Source organism: Lepisosteus oculatus, chromosome 10 (genome assembly GCF_040954835.1).
Source record: "Lepisosteus oculatus isolate fLepOcu1 chromosome 10, fLepOcu1.hap2, whole genome shotgun sequence".
Lineage (NCBI taxonomy): Eukaryota > Metazoa > Chordata > Actinopteri > Semionotiformes > Lepisosteidae > Lepisosteus > Lepisosteus oculatus.
In genome coordinates this window covers 5,520,814-5,545,664 of record NC_090705.1, presented here as the reverse complement: position 1 = coordinate 5,545,664, position 24,851 = coordinate 5,520,814, and the positions used below count along the sequence as shown (strand labels likewise).

General features: G+C 38.1%; 1 protein-coding gene across 2 annotated transcripts in view; it reads left to right on the top strand.

Annotated features, from left to right (window-relative positions):
• The window catches only part of cdk14 (cyclin dependent kinase 14), a 178,504-nt gene that overhangs the window by 59,973 nt on the left and 93,680 nt on the right, over positions 1 to 24,851 (top strand). For both annotated transcript variants that reach the window (XM_006636009.3, XM_015358006.2), the window contains 3 exons: positions 1,981 to 2,075; positions 5,900 to 5,962; positions 17,122 to 17,245. In XM_006636009.3, coding sequence (XP_006636072.1) covers positions 1,981 to 2,075; positions 5,900 to 5,962; positions 17,122 to 17,245 — 282 coding nt within the window. The remainder of the gene's footprint in view (positions 1 to 1,980; positions 2,076 to 5,899; positions 5,963 to 17,121; positions 17,246 to 24,851) is intronic.

The following is a 24,851-nucleotide window of genomic DNA, read 5'->3' as shown; positions in this document are numbered from 1 at the left end:
CCCATGCAACATTTATTGCCTTATAAAAGGTGTGCATTTTCTCATAATTGATGACCTTTCTGTATATAGTCTCCTGTTTGCCCCATTCTGTTTTCCTGATTAAAGGAATGCTTAAGATGTTCTTGGTTAGAATAGTGGCATCTCCTGAACTTCTCCTTTGGCAACCTCCTTTTTTAGTTTTTTTTCCAAAAGGAGCTTTTGAATAGTTATGGTTCTCTCTGGTCAGGGTCAGATAGAGGAGGTCTTACCGATGTTGACCAGGTTTAAATTGATGTCTGTGGACCTCTTGGCAATTAGAAACGGTGTTCTTGTCTTTCAGTGATTTTCCTTCCTTACTTCTACTGTACTACATCCACTTTGCTGCCATTTATCTTACACTGTCTGCTCACACTTTAGGTTCAACACTTCCCCTGTTTTTCTGTTCAACAAACCTGTTGTGCTGCTAGAGGCCTTGGCGTATCTCAGTCATTCACTGTGCTACTCTGCAGCCTCTGGTCCAGTCAGGGTCTTACCCTTCAGAGACCAGTGTCTTGGTTCCATATGAAAGAGTGATGCTACTCCTATGTCCCAACCAAGCTTCTAAAAATGTATCATTGGCTTCCCCTCAATTTCAGAGTGGTACAGTGGACCGTGAAGCTCAGTTCTCATTTACCGCACTTTTGTTTTTCTGTGCAAGATAGATTTCCTTTCCTCAGAGATCTGTGCCGATGTAAAACTATAAACAGGATTTACTTTGTGAAAGGAGTCATTGGTTGCAATGAATTTTCTCATTCTCCAGGCTTATTTAGATATAGTTCTGTCTGTGACTCTGTTTTGTGGTTTTAAAGACTGTGTAGAAATTAGTTGCCTGTTATAATTGTAATGGAAATAATCTATCAGTTTTATTATTACTTGTTATGAATTTTAAGGCTGTCGCGTAATAACCTTTTGATGTGGGAATACATTCCTTTGTATTGCCTCTGAACTTGAAAGGCCATCAGAAAAAGGTTTCTCATGCATTAGTCTGCACCCTTGGGGTGAAACTGCGCCTTCTTGATTTTGTTTTTAATCTCCAGTAGATTTAATTACAAGATCAAACATAAGAGCCTGATGTGTTAAGGAAGGGGATTACTCTTAGCATGCCTATTACTTGTAAATTAATCCATCTGTACTTAAGGTGAATATACACCTAGTTACAGGGTGTGTTCAAAAGGTTTTCAAATGTCTTTTTTCACCCATTGTACATTGGTGACGAATTTTACAATATTCCGACTTATTTTTCATAGCAGCTATTACAAGTTCATAGCACCAGTGAAAAGGCTGAGGTACATACAGGACAGATAACCAAAGGGATAAGAGCTACACCATGACCGAGAGAAGGCTGGTGTCAGGAGGGCGTAACGTTTTTGTTCAATTGGCAGAAACATAAGAAAGATAAATATCCAAGCTGATCCATTGAAAACCCTTGAGTTTAAAGCTTGTGATTTAGCCATTTTCATTTAAACATCATCTTACCAAGCATCCCTGGGGTTTCTAACCAAGGTAATGGAAGGTGACATTAGAAGATATAAAAAGGTGAAAAGGATGATGCTAATATATCTCAGGAAAAGGATTTTGATTACGATGTATATCGCTGCTGTGGCTAATTTTGTTTTCAAATGAAAGCATGAAAGTGTTATGCACTTTCCATTTGTTACTGTCAAAGTAACTGCTAATAGAAAAGCAGCTGACTGTAGCAGAAAGAAAAACAGCTACTGCTGGAAACCAGACAGAAATTGGCAGCAAGGCCTGCCAATGAATTCATTATCACCATTTAGTCTGAGTGCTTTAAAATGTTTGATATCACTCTTGTAAGACTGCAGCAAGGCTGATCTGAGGAAATTCTGAAGACTCAGGAGGGAAACCCCCTTTTTATCCTGTTGATGATAATATTGTTTATGAAGACACGGAATGTGTGACCATTGTGATTAATCTGGGACATCTTTTGTTTTTCCTTTTCAGCTTCGCTTTTGAAAGGTCTGAAACACACAAACATAGTGCTGCTACATGACATCATCCACACAAAAGAAACATTAACACTTGTTTTTGAGTACGTGGTAAGTGAAAGTTGACTGTAACAACTCTTATCCGACAGTTTTTTTTCATAGTTGACAAATCTCTTGTCTAGAAGCAGGCTCTTACCAATCCAGTAATAATTTCTGAAACACAGTTTCTGTATCTGTATTTCTTTCATCAAAGAAAGCTTTTTTTATACCTACATTAATTTAGGGCTAGAGAAAGTGTACTGTACTTCCTGCTTAGTGTTTATAATATTTTCCCCCTCTAAACCTGCTTTGTACTGTGTTTTTACCCCAGTACTTTATGAAGTACAAGTACAGTGTATTAAAGAATGGTGAAAATCATGGTAATAGATTGGGAAAATTTAATACAAACCATATGAGTCCATGTAAGAGTGAATGCATAGCTACTTATAAAAATTTGAACTCCCTTTTAATTTGTTTAATGCATGGCACAGTCTCCTGCATGTTTTGACCTCATTCAGGATATTTAGTTTTCTTGGCATTTTTATTATTAGGTCTGTATCTTCTCTAATACTTTTAACAATTTAAAGTTATCTTGAATGCTGTTTTGTCTTAACTGTTGTTCTCCGGTCCTGTCTTCCAGTTTGACTTGTTTGTATTTTAAACTCTGACCCACAGTTTCTTACAACCCATCGGATTTTTATATAAATTCTCTTTCCTCCCTGTTTATTATAATTTTAGGTTCTCTTCTTCTAATGGATTGGCTTAAACAGCTCTCTATGCAGTTTTATTTTAATAACATTGTGTGATTCTAGTCTGTTTTTTTAGATTACATTTAATCGCACTTACTAAGCAAAATGTTACATTTATAGTATTCAATCTCTAGGGTTCTATAAGGAAGCAGAGTGAAAAAAATGCTTTATTCTGAAATTGTGCTTATGCTAAAGTTGCATATTTCCATTAAATAATAGTGTTGCTTTCTTGGTTTCTGAATTTCTTAATAGGAATTTCTCAGTGAAAGCCTAATTTAATTTTTGTCCTTAAGTCAGACTCGGTTTGAAGTGACTTGACTCCAGAAACAAATTTCTTTACCAATACGATTATAGAAAAACTGCTTGAAAACCAAATCAATTTATTTTATGGTAAGAAAGTAAACAATAATTAAGTTGGAATATAAATGTGCAGCATGATTTATAGTGTTCTGAGTGTAAAAAATGAGAAGCCCTCTAGTGGTTTGGTTAGAAAATGAAATTATGAAAATAATACATGACAAATTTACATATTTTCTGCAGTTTCTTCTTTTCTCTAGCAAAATATAGGCTTTCTCAATAACAATTCAAATATGATTACTATATTTGTTGAAATATGACTTAACTGAAAGTATACATACACATGCAGCAATTTGACTTTTTACAGTTTGAGTTGCATTATATTACTCTGAGCAGCCATATCACCACTGAACCTAAGCAGGTGTGAGCCTGGTCAGTACCTGGATGGGAGACCTCCTGGGAAAAACTAAGGTTGCTGTTGGAAGAGGTGTGTGTCCTAATGCCCCAGTATAGTGACGGGGACACTACACTGTAAACAGGCGCTGTCCTTCGGATGAGACGTAAAACCGAGGTCCTGACTCTCTGTGGTCATAAAAATCCCAGGGTGTTTCTTGAAAATAGTAGGGGTGTAACCCCGGCATCCTGGCCAAATTTCCCATTGGCCCTTCCCAATCATGGCCTCCTACTAATCCCCATCTCTGAACCGGCTTCCTTACTCTGCTCTCCTCCCCACTGATAACTGATGTGTGGTGAGCGTTCTGGCGCACTATGGCTGCCATTGCATCATCCAGGTGGGGCTGCACACTGGTGGTGGTGGTGGAGGGGAGTCCCCATTACCTGTAAAGCACTTTGACTGGAGTTTCCAGAAAAGCGCTAGATAAGTGTAAGCAATTATTATTAATTATTATCTGTTGGTCTGTACGATTAAACAAATAAAAAAGCTCACAACAGATAAAAGATAAAGCTTATCTAGATAAGGTGAGATAAGGCTTGTAACTTAGCTTTCCATAATACCATGTTAGATGTCAAATTACATGACTGTTGGAAATATTTTGATTTCAGTTAACTAAATTCTAAACTGAGCACAATTTTAATTTACCTACAGTATAGTATTGCAATTATTTAATCACTTTTAGTAAAGTCAAAACACCAGAGTTACTGCCATTATAATTATACCTAAACTCATATTCTGTGGAGGAAAAGTTCAGTGTCCCATGTACATGCCAGAAAAAAAATAGGAATAACAAATCAAAAGTCATTTAATAATATATCTGAGCTTATTAGTGCCCTTAACATACCTTGTATAATAAATACATACAGAAAGGTTCTACTTCAGATATTGAGTCTGACATTTATTTTGTAGTTTCAGAATTACTGTACAACTACACTTGAGTTTTGAAGTGATGTAGTAAATTCACAGCACAGAACCACTATGTTGCTAAAAGCTGAACCTGGAAAGAAAGATGAGCAGTCTAATGGACTGAGATTCCCTTTTATCTTTTATTTCAGACTTTTCTGCTCACTTACAGAGCCTTCCACCAAGATAATCAATTCTTTGTCTTCGCTGGTGGTTAATAAAGATTGACAGGTGAAGAGCGATAGTTCAGTACAGTCCTAAGTAAGACTGACAGCCTGTGCACAGAATCTGTAATCTATTTGAATTATTCATTATAAAAGCACATTTATCTTGATATAACTAACAGTAGAATTTTGCGGGTTTCTCTGGCCCTCAGCAACAAAGTCTTTAATATAGAAATGTGAAAGAGCAGCACCAGGTAATTTGTTTTCCTTGTGAAAGTTGCTTACACATTGTTCTGTGTCACTGCAGATACCCCTGTTCACCTTTAGGCAGATTAATAGAGAGCACAGCTGAAATACTCTACACACGAAAACTTAATACCAATAATAAATTAAAGCAAAAGAAAAAAAAGATCTTGCTTAGTAAGCTTTTTTATGATTGTTTTTTTTAAACAATGGTTCAAACAAAACTTCATTTCTGTTGTCACCTTGTGGGACGACGCTTGTTTAGAGAATATTCAGTGGTATTCAGTTGGCCAAGTGGGTAATTTAGTGTACAGCACAACACAGAACTCTCTGACTGGCCAGTTGTGACCTCTGAACAGTCCTGCAGCCAAGATTGAAACCATACGGTTTTTTTCTCTGGGTTTGCAGTTTGATTGGAAGTGATTGGTTTTGGAATGTTTATTGTGCATTTCTAAATTTACTGTGTATATGGTCTTTGTCTCCACTTCTTGGTAAAGGAGTTGAAAGCAAACTGACTATTTAATTTTAGAGGATATAAAAATGTAAGTTCAGATTTCTGGAGAAATGTCTCAAAATGGGTGGATATGGACTATATACAAATGTGTGAGAGTAAACAGTGCTGTAAGCCTCTTATTCATGTTGTTACTAATGAACATACAGTATATTCGTTCAAACGATGAATTGGGGATAGATAAAGGATTATTATTTCATCTTCCAAATTTTGGGTGGTGGGAATAAAAATAAAATACCGGGTGATTTCAAATATGATGATCATCCCTGAAGACAAAAAAAAAATAGTAGGAACTGGTAAAATTGATAGACTTGGTCTGCAGTTTAAAGAATTAAATCTGACTGATTAAAAAGGAACATAAAAGGAAACATGGCAGTGGCTAGCAATCGAGCCCTGAGCGGAGAGGCCAAACTGTGAAAGACTGCAACCCTCACAAGGATGTATGGACTTAAAAGGAATAGATGTATGACCAGGATATTCCTTTTCAGCTCTCTGAACAATATTCTGAGAAAGTTCACTGGTTCACTGAAGACCAAGCTGTCAAGTGACACAAACTTCCCTTCTTTTTCCTTCAGCACACGGATCTGTGCCAGTACATGGACAAGCACCCTGGGGGTCTTCATCCAGACAATGTGAAGGTAGGTGGCAGAAACAGCCGGCACTTATATAATCTTGGGCTGACCCATGTGGAGCAATGAGCCACAACATTGTTCAGTTTTTTTGTTCCTTTCCTATCTTTGTATTTTTAGACATTTCACAACAGTTATTTTGTGAAAGTTTAACAGAATTTTCTGTATCTGTTATTGTAAGCTCGATGAAAGTTATTATTCTTTTGAGGATGCAGCTCATTCTTTACATTTCAATAGATGCTGAAACATTTCCTTTTGGCATTTGAAAGCATCGTTTTTAAATGGGTATTTGTGTTAAATAACACCTGCTGAAAAGCAGTGGCCTGGTTGAACACTAAGGCAAAATGCACTAAGTGTTTACCCTTTTGACAGTGCTACCGATGTTCAGTATGTGAGTAAAATTGAAATGAAAGAGGTGTGCCCAGATTTATACTAAATGACTATTTTAGGTTATAACTGAGATTTCTATAGGAAGCTTGCAACCTCATTTAAAATGTCCTTGTCTGCTTTTGACTATTTGACTATTTTCTGTCTGAAAGAGAGGATGAGGTTTGGAAAAAGTCCAAAAGGCATGGCGTGAGGCATGAGGCTTAACACAAGTTATGTAACAATTTTACCTTTTTTTCCTCATGATTAACATAGATAATATTTTTTTCCTTTTCTGCAGTTTGTTTAAATTCAGCTGAATAATGTGAGGTAAATTCTTTCAAAGATAAGCAACAAACAATCAACACATTTGCAACAGAAATGTTAATAGTTTTAACTAATTTGCTGATTATTCTAGGTGAGAACTCATTTTGAGCGCATTAAATGGGCCATCATTGTTTTTTGCATTGCTACTTAACCCAAAAATCAATAATAATAATTATGGCTAATAATGTGAGGTCTTACTGTGCTGAGAGACATAGATTTATATTCAGTTTATATGTTCTGTGCTACAAATTATTATAATACAGTACAGTGTATGTGTACTGTATTATAATAATCTATAACAGTAGAAGTTCAGGTGGGTAGCTGCGTCAGCATGTGTAGGCTGCAAAGGAACAAGTAATAGGTTTATTCCATGCTGAAAAAAAGAAGAAAGAGAACACAACGTTTCGGCTGTGGAGCCTTCTTCAGGTGTGAAGAAACTCACACCTGAAGAAGGCTCCACGGCCGAAACGTTGTGTTCTCTTTCTTCTTTTTTTCAGCATGGAATAAACCTATTACTTGTTCCTATAACAGTAGAATTCTGTTTTAAAAAAAACTTTCTTCATCCCCAAGGCGGTAAGTTTAATGGTACAGTATCTGAATCATTTACAATAATGTTTAAATGTACTCCATTTCAATCTAAATGTCATCTTACTTATAAGAGCATATCTGGCTTGGTTGAAGCCAGGTGAAGAATTAAGTGTTTGGAACCTTTGAGCAGAAGTCTAAGTCGATACCTCATTGACTTAATCAGCATTAATACCTCGCCTTTGGGAATGACAAATGGACATGTTGGCTAGCCCTCAGAAGTCAAGCTTGGGTATGTCTGGTCGCTAAACAGGTCACAGGGAATAGATCCTCTTTTCACAAAGGCTCTAATCCGGCAGTGTTCAGGGCGAGTTCCAGCATCTTGGTGGGTAATTTGGAAAAGATTGCAAGGATGCAGTGTGGAAAACTGTCCTGGCCAGCTGTTGTAACTGTAAGCCAAAGCTAAGTTCGAATTGCCTGTCTGATCCCTGTCACCAAAGAGTGAGACGTTTGGCAGGTCGGGAGGACCTTGGGGTAGAGTCACTGCTCCTCTGAATCGAGAGGAGCCAGCTGAGGTGGTTCGGGCATCTGCTGAGGATGCCCCCCAGATGCCTCCGAGGTGATTATAATTCTCAGTTGACCCGGGAGCACCTGAGAATCCCCCAGGAGGAGCTGGAGGCTGTTGCTGGAGTAAAGCAAGTCTGGTCTGCCCTGCTCAGCCTGTTACCAACCTGACCCTCGCCAGGAGTAAGCCGTGAAAATATGAATTAATGAACGTCAGCATCTTATGATATCATATACCATATACCATTATAAGTCATCCCCATAATACGTTGTTTTGCATGTACACTATTAATGAATTGTGGAACGTGAGATTAAAAAAAACACTTTTAATGTGTTGTAGATTCCTACAAATGTAGATTTGTTTTGTTCCAGCATCCTACAACCATCCTACAACCTAGGTATTACGATGACACAACTGAGCTTTGGAATTATTTTTCATGTTTTAACATCTTACATTTTTCTAATGAGACAGTAAAAGTAAACCTCAAAGCTGAATGTAGACTCAGCTGAAAAAACTGTATAACTGCCAGCATTCAAAATTAATTTTAATTTCAAATGAGTGCTTTTGAAAGTGCTCTACCCCCTTTATATCCAAGTTTCGACTATCTGTCTCCAGTTACAAATGTCTTAAATCAGTGCAGGATTTTGGCACAGCATTTTATACCAATTATGTAATTGAGGGGTTGGATGTTCCATTATCCAGGATGACTTAACTGATTTCCTGTCTTAAATGCACTCACACTTTTTATAAAAAAGTAGTTTACAATTTCAAAATAATTTAATGATTGGAATACCTTTGCCTTAAACATTATTGACCCCTGTCTTTTGTTACAGTTGATTGTAAAACCTTTAATTGACTTATGCAAATAATATTGCTGTTCCAAATCTTCCAGGAGTTTTCAACAGGCTAGAAAAAAATGAAGGAATCAGACTTGCTAAACCACAGCTCAGACCTTTCAGCTTCTGGGAGGTATTGTGATTAGCTGTCCCGGGAAATTCACCTAGTACCTTGGGCGAATTAACTCCACAGTTCTCTGTATCGTGCAGTTGGTTAACCAATTAACTAGTGGAGTAAGGGGTCCACATGTCACAGAAGAAAATAAAATCAGGTTGTTTGGAAAACAAAAATATACAGGGTTTCTCAAATGTGAAAAAAGTAAGGCTGAATTACAGCACTTTCAGCAAAAGGCCATGGAAACCAATGACCTAGAAAATGTGAATAGAAAAGCTGTTAGACAGAGAGAAATTGCTTTATCTTTGATCTTAAGTGGGCTAAGAGACTTATTATATTTAGCTAGTAAGTAGAAAACCTTTCCCCTGCAGTGTGGAATAACTGTTATATAAAATCCATTGCTTGCAGAACATACCTGTATTATATCTAAAAATGTATTGAGAATACAGAGTGGCACTTATTATGATTGCATTTAGATAATGTATATGTTTAAACAACAAAAATAAGCAAAAATAAGCCTTAAGTAATAAAGACACTTAGAGCTGCATTACATTTAGACAGAGTTCCAAAAAAAATAAGCGATGCTCTAAAACATTTCACATTAATATTCTTTCTGTCATAAGTTAACCGATGAAATGTGGATTCCTTTCTTGGCATTTTTGTATTTGCCGAATGAAGGTCCTATTTTTTATAAAAAGGAGACTATCAAACGTAGATGTTGGAAGAGAGATATACAGTCAATTTATTTTCCTGTCAGATAGCAGCAGAGCGGAATGTCAGTGTAAAATGAATATCGGTCCCTCATCAGGCATCGTGTCAGATAGTGTAGGACCTTATTCCCGTTCCAGTTCGAGATTCAGTGTACATACTGTAGGAGGCCAGAGTCATATGTGCCACCAGTTACCAATGCAGACTCTCACACTACAGATATCAGCAGTATTAGTGTTTAGGGTACAGCATTAACACATACGTTTTATGAAATATTTTTGCTTGTATAGAATACTGCTTGCATCGATATTTTACTAAAACCTGAGGCTAGGGACTAGTACATGACAGAATAATTTATTATAATAGTAGAACAATTTTTAGTAAAAATACAGACAGAAGAGAGAATCTTGATTTGCATCTTGGGAATGGGAAAGGTAGCTAAATTTACCCCCATTTTGAGAAATCATCTACAGTTTTGTCATTGCACCTTAGGCAGGGAATGCATTCAGATCCCAGCATCCATGAATCAAAATCTTTATATAACGCAAATGTATAATGTAGGATTTATAAGGTATAGGTGCCATCCTGAAAAATAGGGGGCTTTTGGAAAAATATTCAGTCTATATTCACAAACAAATTGTATGTAAAGGACAACCTATTCCCTAATAACCTACAGTAAACACAAAGGATAGCCAAGACTTTTACCTGAATGAGAAACTTACTCTTACTGGATGGATAAAGAAGAGTACATTGATTTTGAAATGATTATAGACAACGGAGGTTATTCATAAAAATAGACAGCACATTGCCTTCGTAACACTCCGACAGGTTTTTTCTGTCTTGTTTGTGATGGTCTAGTTGTACCCACATGTTTCAGCTAAGTTTTCAACCACCAATAAATGTTAGTTAGCAAATGAAGTTGCACAGTTCTGATAATGGAGCTGACTAAGTAAAGAATGTGCTGTGGCTGTAAGTGGTGGACTGGTCTGGTTTAAAAGGGGATTTTTCTCCCAAATCATAATCCTGAACCTTTGTGCACCTTTGCCCAGTTTTGTTTTCACTCCTCTACTCCAGAGATAATGTCCTTGTCTGTGCTGTCTGTTATCATACTAAGTGGCTGAGACTGTTTAAAGGGATGGGCAGAGTAAAAATGTACGAAAGTCACCCATGTCCATCTAGACAATGGTGGCACTGGTGGTGCCTGGCTGTTGGTCTGAAATGTGGACATGAACCCACAATATTGCAGGCTAGTACCCAGATTTTTCCACAGACTAAGCAACTGAAATAAAGACCCTGACCTGGACTCTCAGTATTTTGGATCATGAACATTCTGGTTTGTTTATGCACAGATAGTTATTTCTTCTCGACTGTAAGGTATAGGAAAGGCTATAACGTGATAGTTATTGCTACTGTTTTTTGTTTTTTTTGGTCTTTCTGATTACTCTGTCATGTATTTAGTAACTTTCCTCCCAAGTTAAAACAATAACTTTTGTTACTCTGATGTTTACAATTTCATTCCAGCTAGAATTACTTTTTTAACACTTCTTTTGCTTTTCGTAAAAAGTAAGCTTTTTTAAAAGCCTAAGAATTAGCTTCACATTTCTTTTCTATGTCCCTCGATCGTAACCATCCTGACTGCTGCATATCTGCATACTACATACTGTACGTTTGTCTCTGTGGTAGTTTACTTATACTTCCGAGTGGCTCCAAACACTTTCTGAAATGCTACCTGGTAAAATACAGTGAGGCATGAAATGGTGAGGCAATATACAGGAATGTTTCAGAAGAAAATTCCTTGTTACCATCTATCCATTTTCTAAAAGCCACTTTTACTGCTTGCTATTAATCTGTTTGCTGGTCATCCTAGCTACTGTTTTGTAGCTCATCAGACATTTCAAGCCCCTGTGGATCATTGCCTCCCAGGCTCCTGTTGTCTCACTGTAGAGATTACATTGGCACTTGATAAGCTTTAACAAAGAACAGTTCTCTCTACAGCTGGCCAAGATGTGTTCATCTTGCAAAAGCCACAAATTCCTTAGAGATCAATTTGAAACTGACAAACGCACTACTCTCCCTGACACAGGGGGATCTGTCAGCAGTAGTGAAAATGCTGTTTTGAAACTTTATAAATAAGTGCATGCAGAAATGTGACTACAAACTAACACAATGTTTTCTGAACAAGACCTTTTCTGAGTTTTACTTTGTGGTGGTTCTCAGGGCTCCAGCTGTGCTTGGTTGGAGTCTGCATGCGTACTGGCCACCTCTTCCTTGTGGTCCAGTGTCCTCCAGCCTGCCCTGGTGTGGCATTACGCGGGGGCGTGGCCAGTGTGGAGGCGGAGCCCTGGTAGAGGGGCGGAGCCTCACCTTTGTGGTCCTGGCTGTTTGGGCTACCAGCTGATGAGCCCCAGCTGGGCGGGTCCTATAAAGTTACACTGGACGACGGGACGAGCAGGGCGCCCCCGGAAGGGGGTAGTTTTCACTGACAGTCCCAGAGGGGGTTGCAGCCCCGTAAGGTTTCCTTCTCATTTTTCTTTTTGCCTGTCCCATCACGCGCTTTCAGTGGGGCAGGCATTCACACGCATTTCTGTTACGCACTCGGTTCTGGTTTTGTTTTTACCGTACGCGCCCTGCTCACCAGACTGGACCGACCCTGTTACCAACGTCCTTGTCGCTCTTTTTTTCCCAGGCTGGGCCCCGTTAAACAGGGTAAGCCCAGCCTGGAGGTAACGCAGCACAGCAGTACTTTTTCTTTTGGCCTTTTTGTTAGTTTGTCCCCTCTTTTTGTCTTCTTTTTCACCTCTGTTTTGTGTTATTTTTGGTCCCTGCTAACCTCACACCGGTGCCCACCGGGGCGTTGACTTTTTACCGGTGCCTGCCGCGGCGCCTCCTCTTTTTGTCTTCTTTTTCACCTCTGTTTTGTGTTATTTTTGGTCCCTGCTAACCTCACACCAGTGCCCACCGGGGCGTTGACTTTTTACCGGTGCCTGCCGCGGCGCCTCCCACTGCACGCGGTCACACTGGTCATGCTGGTCAGGTTTGATTGGCTGTTCTAGGTTGTCCCTTTCTCTGTGACCCTGTGATGGACTGACAGCTCATCCAGAGGTTGAGCAGTCATCTTCCCTGACTGCTGCTAGTGAAGGCGCTGACTTGTCGTGAAAATGACCAGGAAAAGTGGCTTTCTGGTGATAGATGGGTCTCTGCTGAGTACTGTATTCTTAATGTTTTCCCTTAAGTGGATCTTGGCAATTACTTCTTTTTACTTGACTGAGATGAGGATGTTTTAACATATGGCATCTTCAATAAAAGTTCTGGTCAGGAGGAGGAACGTGGAGATAGATTTTAACTGTAATGGATATGCTAATGCAAAAGCTATGAGTTTGATTACAACTTAACAAGTTTCCATCTTTCATTTACAGTCCAAGGAACAAAGCAGGTGTATTGCTGACAGAGTAATGTTACGCCAGATTAAGATTGTCTTTTACAGATGGTTTCAAGTAAATGAGAATCTCGCCTCTTTAGATAAACAGATGTGACCAGGTTCTCAGTCGATTTGATACCCATGTTGTCTTCCAGAAATGACTTTGGATTTCAAGCCATGTGTGTAGTAAACACTCATTCTAACTCTGTAATATATAAATAAAGAACTGTGTGCAATTTGGGAAGATCACTTGGGTGTATAAGTACATTCCTGACAGGTCTCCAGTCCAAATAGGCATGAAAGGAGAGGCAGCAATCACACGTAAATGTGAAGTTCAAAATACATGAACATCTTTGTGAATGCGGCATTAATCACATTAAAAAGTCATGGAAAAATTATTCCGTATTTAATCATTCTTAATTTGAAATATTAATCTCTGTAAATTGCCAACAAACGTTTCTATGCTTTTATAATATGCAAATGAAATGGACAAAACAAATGGATTGGCAGTTTGTGTTTTTGCTCTTTCCTTCTGTTTTTGAAAACTAAATTTAACAACAGTGGTTTTACAATTATTTTTTTTCATTTATTTGGCACAAAAGGGGGGGGGATTTTAAAGAAAACTCTCAGCTTGGTTCAGGCAAGTGTTTTGTATTTTTCCACCCTCATAATGTCTTGTTCAAACAACAGAAGCTATCATTTCTACTGACAGAGCTGACAGAGAGGCCAGGCCTGCTGCACCTCAGGACTGTGTCTGGCACAGGAACAGTTTGGGTGAATCTTGTATGTACACAGTGATTACTTATACAAATAAGCTCTGAAACTCATGGCTTTCTGTGCACTGTTGAAGGCTCTTTCATAAATCATTTTTCCAGATGGAGAAAAATTGCACTAGTCTGTGTTTTGGAATTTCTGAATTATCTAAGAGTGTGTATATTTTATGTGAGCGATCTATTTCCATTCTGACACATCGAATTTCTAGTTCTAAAAGGATGAAAACTGGTTTGGAATCTTATTCTATGGTTTACTTTTCTTACATGCAAAGTCAGTTTGGAAACATTCAACGTGGTGGCTATGATTATGGTTTTCCCCAAAAAGGGAATTTAACATAAAACCAATGCACTTCTAAATGTTAACAATTCAACAATTTGTACAGAGAAATGATCTGTTACTTTAGTAACAGGAGGGCGGCACGGTGAAGCTGAGGTTAGTGTTGGTGCCTCGCAGTGCTGGGACCCTGGGCTCAATCCCCACAGTGCTCTCTGCATGGAGTTTTTATCTTCTCTCTGTGTTCGTGTGGGTTTCTTCCAGGTGCTCCGGTTTCCTCCCACAGGTCAAAGACATACTGGTAGGTTAATTGGCTTCTGTTAAATTGGCCCTGGTGTAAGTATATACAGTATGTCTATATTTGCCCTGCGATATAGTACTGGTGTCCTGTCCAGGATGTATCCTGCCTTGTACCCGTTGCTTGCTGGGATAGGCTCTGGTTCCCCCTGACCCTGTACTGGAAAAAAGCTTTAGGTTTAGAAAACAGATTTACTAACAGGAAATACACAGGTAGGGGGCACAAAATGTAAATATCTATAACAATGAACACTACAAAAATGGTATTTGGATTGAAGATATCACTGGCTTTAGTCTCTTTCGGATGATGTCATTTCAAAACGATTTCTGGGACATATGTCAATAGCAGTTGCAAAGTGTTTTAGAAAAAAAGATGAAGAAAAAATCTTAAAGATTTAAATATGCATCTAAAGTTTCCTTAGGATCTTTTTACCAGCTTATGATATAAGAACATTTAATAATTATTTGAAATTGTTTAAAAAGAGGGCTTGTTTGAAAGAAAATAAAACAATGTCATAAAGATCAATATTAAATAGAAAATTGTATTCATCGCTATCTCTTGGTTTCTGATTGCGCATAACAGTATAAGTTGCAGATAGGAAACTCAATTTTACATTACTGGTCTCATTTTTCATGCTGAATTGATCCTAATCGAATGCTAGCAGGGCTCCATGGCAACTATAATTAGTAAAGCTGTGGAATACATTTTTCCTTCAAATCTATTGTAATAGCTATCTGAATTGCAGCAACATCTAAGGATTTTTTTAAAGTTATCCCTGGAGCGAACTGATAAAAAAGCATTGTCCAGCCTTTTGGCGTTGTGATGTATTCGGATAAAAGTAGGTATGAAATAAGTGGTTGTGTGAATTCTTTGGGATTTGGTTAATGATGACGAGCAGGTGGAAGGGCAGAGGTGGCCTTTATCAAACAAGTCTTTGAAGCTGGTAAACCTTTTGCCACTCAGTGTCGTTCAGTTCAAGTGCATGTGTTATTTCCTTAGTGCCCAGGGTATCTAGAGAGTTGAAAACCTATAAACCACTAAGAACGCTGCTATTATTTTAAGACTAAACTGCCACCCACAGCTTCCTTAAATGACATAGTTTGCTTGCTTCCAATATTTTTCTTTCTGCATGGTCATAGCCATGATAGCTGATGACTGAAAACACAGAATTTCTGCCTCTTTTATAAAAATAAAGCGGAAGCAAAACCATGAGCCATTGGTTTCCTAAAGCTGTCTACCATGAATCAATATCCAGAGACGTGTGAGAGTATTCTGCAGGATATTTGAGAGAACTTTAAACCTGATTCTGGTGACATGTACCATACAATCTAATCTGTACTTGTACAGCTACTAGGAAAGGAATGTCAGTCACAGATGATCACCTGAACCTCATTTCTCTCTCTATAAACTTTTTCTGTCTTTTCTTCACTGTCCTTTTGTGAACCGTGTAACTGTAAACTTTCTGTGAATGTTTTTTTTTTAGCCCTTTATCTTTATATTTTCATTCTTTAAGCAGTCTCATGTGTGAAAGAAAGCCATATCCCGAGGAAATCGTTTTTATGACTGGAATAAATCGGTTTAGTTTAGAATTTCTTAAAGACAAACACACAATCTGCCATTGACTTTCTCCTGACGTCTGCTCTTTTCTTTGAAAAATCCAGCTTAGTTCCTAGTTCTCTGATATCTATATTCCTGTGTTCCTGGGGTGCCACTGGCTATTATTGACTGTATGTGTACCCTCAGTACCCACTGTGGTCGGATTTTGTTTGTGGTAGTAGAACCCAGCTCTTCCTCCACCCTTCTTGCCCCTTTATTAGAGAAGATATGATTTTGCCTGGAGGCTATTTTCTTCCATTCTCTGTAGCCAGATGGACAGGTTCAGATCAGCTACGATATCTGGAGAAAGTCAGTCTCTTCCCAGATGCCCCTAACGCCAAATAACCAAGTGTTAACAACACAATAAAGTTGTCAGGCAGGCTAATAAGTGTACATATGTTCTAAAGTTCTCAGGGGTCGCAAGGGTTTCTTCTATTTCAAAATACTTCATACAGAAAATGTAATTAAGAGGCAACACTATAAAGATGACCCAGTCCTTTAACCCAACATCAACTAAGCAACACATTTTTGAATGTTATTTATTTTAAGGGCACATTTCACTTGATTGGTTTAAGTGAGAGTGAGAACAATTGCAGATGACCATTTACCGCGTTCTTAATAGTTTATAATACATGACTTTTGAGTTATTCTTAGAGTACAGTGTTCTCCCAAGGAGAAAACTATTTTTCTCCTCAATTTACTCTCGATCCAGGGAATGTAGCCCACAGCAGAATGACAGCAGAGGCGAATTAGGGAATGGGAATGGAAACGAGAAGGGTATGCTTGGTACAGACAAATAGATATTTATCCTCCATGCTAATAATCATTATAAAAGATAAGCAGTTCATATTGAATGGTACATTAGTAAAACCGGAAATAGCCTTTTGACTCCACGAGTCAAATGCTTTTGATCTCTGATTGACTGTGTGATTCTTGTAACCTTGATTTAGGTTCAAAGTGAATTCCCTGCAATACTAATGAGATCTGGAGGTTAAACAGATGGAAAAGAGATCAGAACGTGTCTCATTCCCAACCAGGATTTTTAGCATGAATTCACTTGTTGCTTTTCCTTTCCCTCAGTTTTAAGATCTCATGCTCTGTGTCAGTATGGTGTAAACTTTAGACATTTCTACAGTTACAGAAGCCTCCAGAGCTAACATTCTTCTCTGAATCGGTGAACTGAGTGCCTCATCTTTCTGACAGATTCCAAATGAGACATGTCATGCAGATCAAGTCAATGTCATTTGTTTTGGAGTTCATTCTGTACATTTTTTGTGCCTTGCTCAGTATGTTGTAGATCAAACAAACAGTCCTGGATTGGCTGGTATATATAAATACTGAGAGCGATTCTGTTTTTCTCGTTCCAGTTATTTTTATTTCAGCTGCTTCGGGGTCTCTCCTACACCCACCAGAGGTACATTCTGCACAGGGACTTGAAACCCCAGAACCTCCTGATAAGTGACACTGGAGAACTGAAGCTGGCAGACTTTGGTAAGTTCGGGTGCTCTCATTGTTTTTGGTTGTGTGCAGAATGCCTTCACAGGATGCACAAGTTCAGAACGACTGCCGATACGCACAGCAACAACTTTTTGCTTGTTTAAGTCTCACTTTCTCTTTGTCCTCCGTGTACTTCATATGATTGTAAATTGGCCATTCCCTAAGGCCTGGCCGTTGTCTCTTCTTAGAAGATGTTCTCAGAGAAGACCGCTATACTGAAAGGTAGCTCCCAGGGCGATGAGGAAAAATGACGAATGTACTGCTCTCTTACTCCACTTTAACCTTACTTGATAAATAATCAAAACCAGGGTCTGCATATCTGTTGATTCCCATGTGTTCGCAATATTTTGAAACATAAAAATATTTTTAAAGTATTTAATGCGAACATCATATCCTTACAAAGTGGAACTGGAGCCTGTGAGCGAGAACGATGAAGCGTATCGAATGCAAACTGAACTGTCAAAAGGAAATTTAAAGAAAAAAAACAATACTTCTGACTGGGTTTCCTTTATGAGCTGAGGTCCTGTGCTTTGGAATATGTTGATGTGGCTGCAGAGCTCGATTTGGAGCTGTGGCAGCTCCTTGCCATTTCAGCAGTGAGGAAATTAAGCTCTGACAGCTGAAGACGCCTGATGTAGATGGGGGAAGAATTCCCACTGGCAGAACAGAGATGGGGCTTCATTCACTGCTAATATTCAGAATGTGGCTCTGGAACAGGTCCAGTGTCAGCTCTTTAGTCTTTTTATTTATATTTTAATGAGTAAAAAAAAAAAAGCCAGCAAGAAAATCGTTTCTTTTCATTGGGAAGCGGTTGCCACATACAGTTGCTGCCAAAGCAAAATACCAGTTCTGACTGCCAATACAAATTTGATATTTTACATGATTACTCTGTATATTAAGCAAACACTCCTACCAGTGGGTGGCTGAGCCTGCTCTTGTTAAAGAGACTAATTAATCTTGGTGTCTTCGACGATATCACACAAAGGCTCCCTGGAAAAATTAATTGTAATAGCATCACCACCAGAGAAGTGTACTGCACCTGGTGCACTCCATTCTTAGGATAAATGAAAACAAAACTCACAATACATGTCCAAATGAATTTCTTTTCAGCCTTTTTTCTCACTCCGCACGTCTTTTTTTACTCCTGTGTGTTGGTTCTGAGTGAAGGGAACAACGTCTGGCCCTGGAGAGAGAGACATTTTAAATACTGGATGGCTGCTTCTTGGACTGCAAAGTGCCACAATGCTGGTCCTTAATCGCCTTGCAGCCCGTCTGGCATTTCAATAGAGGATGTCCTGCTCTCAGCAATGAGGCAGTCAGGCTGCCAAGTCCATGTTGCTTAATTTGAAAAAAAAAAAAACTTGTTTTGTGCCAGATGCTGATTAACCATTGAGAAGGTTTTAAACATATGGCCCATGGTGTTATTTTCAAAAACTGATGCATGACAACACCTAACCATTTCTAAAGGCGGAGCCCTCCCCACGATCACATGAACATTGGTAGTTTTATTTTAATATCACTTTTCCATATCACTCTTTACATTTTGATTGGTTTGAGATTCATAGAGATTCTTAAATAATTTTTTGGTAAGGTCGTGTTCATATGGTGCAATTATACAGTATACAACTAATTTGCACTTTTTAATAAAGTAATGTGCTGTATGTTATAGGCAAATCATGTTTTGCTATTGTATTCCAGAAAAAAATTACATTTTCTAATTTCTCATATAGTAATAAACCAAATCCAATTATTTTGGTAGACTTTAGTCTACACATTACATAAAATAGTCTTTAAAAACGTGCTATCATATTGCCTGGTATCATCAACTGCCTTAGTGTATGAGTTTAGTTATCTTTATCTACAGTATTACGATGAGGTCAATGAAACTACCTGCCACTGTGGTTTCAATTATCTTCGTTATCTGTCCTTTCCTTTAATCACTTGAGAGAAGGCGCACAGGGAACATGCTCTTTCCTTTGAGATGAAGCTGCGTTGAGCAGTAATTGTGTTATCAGTCTGGCGCATCATTCCTATCACAAAGGAAATAGACACAGTATATTAAACACAACAGATCCCAGACAATCCACTGAAATGCGCTAGATTTCCTTTCAGTTTGTTCTTTTCAATACACGCTGTCATTTAAATGATGCCTTTAAAAATAGTGCAAGCAGTTTTTTTTGTACTTTTACTGTGGGCTATTTTAATGGCAGGTAGTCACAGTCGACCCTCTGCAGTGCATTGTCTGAAAAATAATGGGGAAATATTTTGTAGTGTCTCATTATTGTAAGAGCTTACAAAAACAATCTTATTGGCACAGCTAAAGTGATTCAAAAGTGAATAGGTGTGCTGAATCACAGACAGTGTCTAACTTTGAATTGCATCACAGCACTGCTCTTTGTGGTCATTTGACTCCTGAGTCACAAGGCTAGCGGAGAATTCAGTAGAGTTCAATATTGGGAAACGCAAGAGAGTCAGGAGATGTCTGTGTATCAGTCGATTTTGTTGTTTTTCAGTTTAAATGTGCAAAAAGAAGGGCAAAGGTGACACAGTGGTCTTGTTTTTTGCGTAAAGTCCAACTGTCATTGTGTTTGAATACATCATCTGCTATAGAAAGTTTAGAACAACAAACAAGCAATTAAATGACTAAAAAAGCTGAAAATAATTTCTGGTTTTATATTGGTATTTTGAGAAAATGATGAAACGCAAAAGTTGCAGGAATTGAAGGCTTCACAGCGGAAACGTTGTGTTTCCTTTCTTTTCTTTTCAGCATGGAATAAACCCGTTACCTGTTCCTTTGCAGCCTACGCATGCTGATGCAGCTCCCTACTTGAATACTTTATTTTTGTCTGCTCTTCTAATAGATGAGCCATTTTATATTGAGACTTCTCACAAACCCATTAATTGCAGATAAAGTTAATATTGAAGATAATGTTTTCTTTCAGAAAAAAATGTGATACAAACATTTTGACAAAATAAGCAATCAAAGATTATTTTTGGTCATGTATTGAATGGTTTCAGGATACCAGCAGTTTAAACTATATTTTGTGGATGTTTTAGGAATTTGACATCTCATTCCAGCTGCTCATAATGCATTTCATAAGTCAGATTTTGGTATAATTTTACATTATATCTTGGTTAAACTTTTTTAACTGCCTCTAGAGAGCGTAAATTAAATCTCTATCAACCCTGTTACAATTAAAACTAAAATTGAGATTAAAAGTGGCTGCTGAGACATGTGTTAATCGTGTGTCTGTCACAAACATGACATTACCAGCACTCTTTTCTCACACAAAACCCTTTTGCCCTGGCAGCTGTGATTTCATGTGCCACATAGTGATTGCACCTCCTTGCCATCATAGTAAAGACGAGTGACTGAAGACTTCTTGAGCAAGAGTACCAATCACTCCTCTTGGTGGAGAGGCAGCAGCTTGAGGGTAGACACATGCCTTGACAAATTGGCATGGGAGACAGTGGAACAAAATCATTACTCAAATCCTTGCCAAGCCTACCATGCCTGCTTTGTTGGTGGAGACCTCACTCCGGATTCTATCAATCTAACAGCTTACATGAGCCCGAAAATGTTATTAACGATACATTATCACAGTCATTTGAGCAGCCTGGAGTTTGAAATAGTATTTCCTTTTATATTGCAATTGATTGACTCTCTGCCGTATTGTTGGAAACCTATCACAGAGTATTTGTAACTTATAAAGCGCTTATGGATACCAGCAGTCCCAATCTGTTGTGTCTAGCCTGTTTCCTGGCATGGAATCCATAGTCAGGCAGGAAGTGGATACTCTAGGATGGTTTAACAGGGGTCACCTGAGGATCTTTGCACTGTGCAGCTAGATCCGTGTCCTAACACAGGCCAAGAGCATACCAAAGTTGTTATGCCCTTTTTGCCATCCTTTTATTGCTTAGACACTGGACGAGAGCATTCTCTTTCATGCTTATAATGCCCTTTATTGAACAGATGGTCATTTACACAAAGAGAAAACCTTTCGACTGGGGTCTTGAGTTGACCAGTTGGGCTTTAGCGTACCATCAACCTTGACCGTACAAGTGACTCAAGTCCCATAAACATCACCGTGACAGACTGAAATATTTTGTATGACTTATGGAACCTTCAGTAAAAACCCTGAGCTGGACCAATTTTTAAGACACACCTCCCTGTCTCGGAAATCTAAAAATCTTAAATTCATTCAAATAAAGCGAAAACACTGCAGAAAAGGCAGGAAGGTGTGGTAGCGTCCGTACTGTACATTTGTATGTAACGGAATGATGCTGTTGGAAGAGATGCAGTTTGACTTTGAGGGGTGCAGTTGTTCTTCTGTTGCACCATGTGCTGCAGAGGTGCCGTCTAGACACCCTCAGAGACATCTGCATTCATGAATTCATGCGCCTCGTGTTCTGATACGTATGCACCTGGTTGTTATTGTTTTACAGTATTGTTTTACTGTTCGGCTGTCCGTTTTGCATCCAGTACGTTTATGAGCCATTATCTTTTAGTTTCCCTTGACAATCAACAATGGAATATCCAATGCCTTGGAGATCTTCCACTAAATTCTACCAGTGTCTCCTTGGTCAGTTTCTTCTCCATTTCAAAGACCATCAGTGCTCTTGAGCGTCTGATTCTTCAACATGTCTAGCAGACAGGCTTCCTGTCTCAAAATGTGTCTGTATTTTCTTAATGTCAAGTCTCTCTCCGTCCTTTCCTCACTCTCTCCTCCTGCTTCCTGTATGTGGGTATTGCCTCAATAAGTATGTTTACCCTGAAAAGAGAATAAATTAGGCCAGGTTGTTAGGAACTGTAATAAGCCTGACAAGGACAGAATTTGATAGATGAATCTGTGTTTTGTTTAATAAGCATGATATACAGAAATTCAACTCATGACACTTCATTTATTTTAAAACATAATTCATTAAAATACTGACAGGGAGATAGAGAGAAGAATGTAAATCAACCAAGTGTAAAAAAATACTACATGTATGACTGCTATCAGATTAGACTAGTTTTCTATTTAGCAGTTTCTGTTGCACAGGAAATAAATTACCTGAGAGGTGCACACAATCCGTTGTTATAAACCACGTTATGTGCTGATATAATTAAATCAATTTGAATTGTAAAATGTTTTTTAGTATCATAACATTCATTAACTCAAAATGCGCTTGATGTCTGAAGATACAAAAAATAAATTTTATGCAGGGCCATTAAGTTTCCACAGTCCTCTAGTAATAAATGTAAATCATACCAAATATAGCATTATAATGTGAAGCATTAAGCACGATAATGTACGCAGAATTATTTAAAAATCATAGTAATATGGATTTCTGAATTTATTTTTGTAAGTACACATAGAAAATTAAATATCATTGTGTCTTACATAAATGTATTCTTTTTTTTAACTTGAATTTGTTCTAAGACTAAATCATAATTATGACTTAAGGTAAAAGAAAAGCCTTCACTTGGGACTCGGTCTTAGCTTTCAGAGGAAAAATGAAAAGACAGTAGTTTCTTGAAGCTGTATTTTTTTCAGGCTACCGATGCCTGCATGCAAATCCACTTGCTGTCTATTACAGTGGCTTTTTTAAAAAAACCCTCTTCCATTTCCACAGGTTTTAACACTTAAATGGTGCTTGGCGGCATGCATTCTATGAACTTTCTGAACTATGACTGCCTGTACTGATGGACATCCCATCACTAGGTTACATAAAACCGAACGTATACAATTTTTAAGCGATGGAAAAAAATAGCCAGTAATATTTTTACACTTTGATAACTACTGTAAATTGTATTCTGATTTTTCCAAGAAATAATAAGCCAGAATCCGAGCCTCAGACCCGCGCTCATATATTATTCAGTCCGCAGGTCCACTGACCTTTATGTGGATATATAGCTTTGGAAACAAAGTATTGGCTTTGAATTGGTGGAATGGATTGGTCAAAGCATCCACTTTTACACACAGCTAGGTGTCTTTGTGTTGTGTTGTACATCTTTTAAAACTGACTTTAAATACCTATATAGATGTAATGTCAGCCCGTGGGCTGTGTCCTTTTCTTAAAAGATAACGGAGCTTATCATGTGGTGTAGCCATGGCAACCGCCCCTGGATCAATAGAGAAGGTTATTTTCTCACTGAGCTGGGCGAACATACAGTCTCCACTTTCACGTAACGCTCTTTGTAAATACTGTATGAGTTTGAAAAGACCCCGAAACCCAAAGTACACACTATTCTGCAAGTACCCAACGACGCTAAGTTTCTACCTCAAACATTCCTCCTGAGACATACCCTTAGTATTTGCTGCTAAACATCCCATAGAATAAATAATACTTGCCTTTATCATCTCCACTCTTGGTAGCCTTTAAACTCAATGTTTTTAATATTGCCGTTAAAAAAAGATTTGTCGTAAATTACTTCTCTTAAGAGTCTTCAAAAGAAAACTGCCGAAGCTGTACCTCAGTAGTATACCTTAATTGTGCTAGAAGTTGCTCTAAACTCTGGCGGGAATCTTGAAAAGTATGTTTGGTAGGTCTCAGTTATTAACTACACGTATGGTTATGGAATATTAGAAAGCGTCGGCTGACTCAGTGACCTTCGAGCTGCTGATGTTTTGAAGAAGGCCTGTACGAGAGGTTCAGCACTGATGGGAGGAGAGGGAGTTCACTGGGGTCACTGTGTCATCAATCCCAGTCGCTGTCGGCTGGTGACATGTTACAGGCTCGTACCTGTGACGCCTCCATTTGACACCTAGTCTCGTGTGCTCAGTCAGTTCTTTCCTTTTTATTTACTCTACTTACTAGATTGACTTGTACACAAAAAGATATTTGACATTATTGCTACATTAGATTCAGTTCATGCATAGATCTTCAATCTAGACTCTAAATGGTGCGTGTTTTGTTAATTGCATTTTTTACAAAGTGCACAATAAGCTGTTCAATCAGATGGGTGGAAGAGTATTTTTATGTAAAACACTTTTAATTAGAAAATTCCAACTGTGATAAAAAAGGACTTACCACAATGCTAAAGTCTTAAATATTCATGAGCTGCATATTTTGGGTTGTCATCCAAAGCTAATAATCTTATCTTATTATTATCTTAGCCATACAGGATATTGCTGTAATGTCAGAAATATATTATTAGGATGTCTGGCACATCACAGAGATGTTTTGTTTCACAAAACTGTTTTAGTTTTATTAATTTTTTATCTTTTCATATAAAATAAAACTTTTGAATATATTGAAAATGTAAATAACCTGGAAGTGTCTTTCAAATGATAACCCCTAGCAAGATATTTCTTATAAAGAGCATCAGCTGTCACCGTTATTTGGGAACTAAAAATAAAACACATGAAACAAGCAGGGCAGGTATTGTTTTTTTGTGAAAATAGAGCAAACTTATTTAATTCATTGTTCTTTGAAATGTAGACCAGTGCCTGTCTATATTTAGGCTTCTTTCAGTAAACTGCTGAAAGGATTTCCATGAAACATAGATAGTGAAAAGGGAAGTTTTCTGTGGTAAGTAATCCCATAATTGTGGTATACATGGTGCCATGGAATTTTGTTTGATAATTTCCCAGTAACAATGTACTGCCCTCAGTGA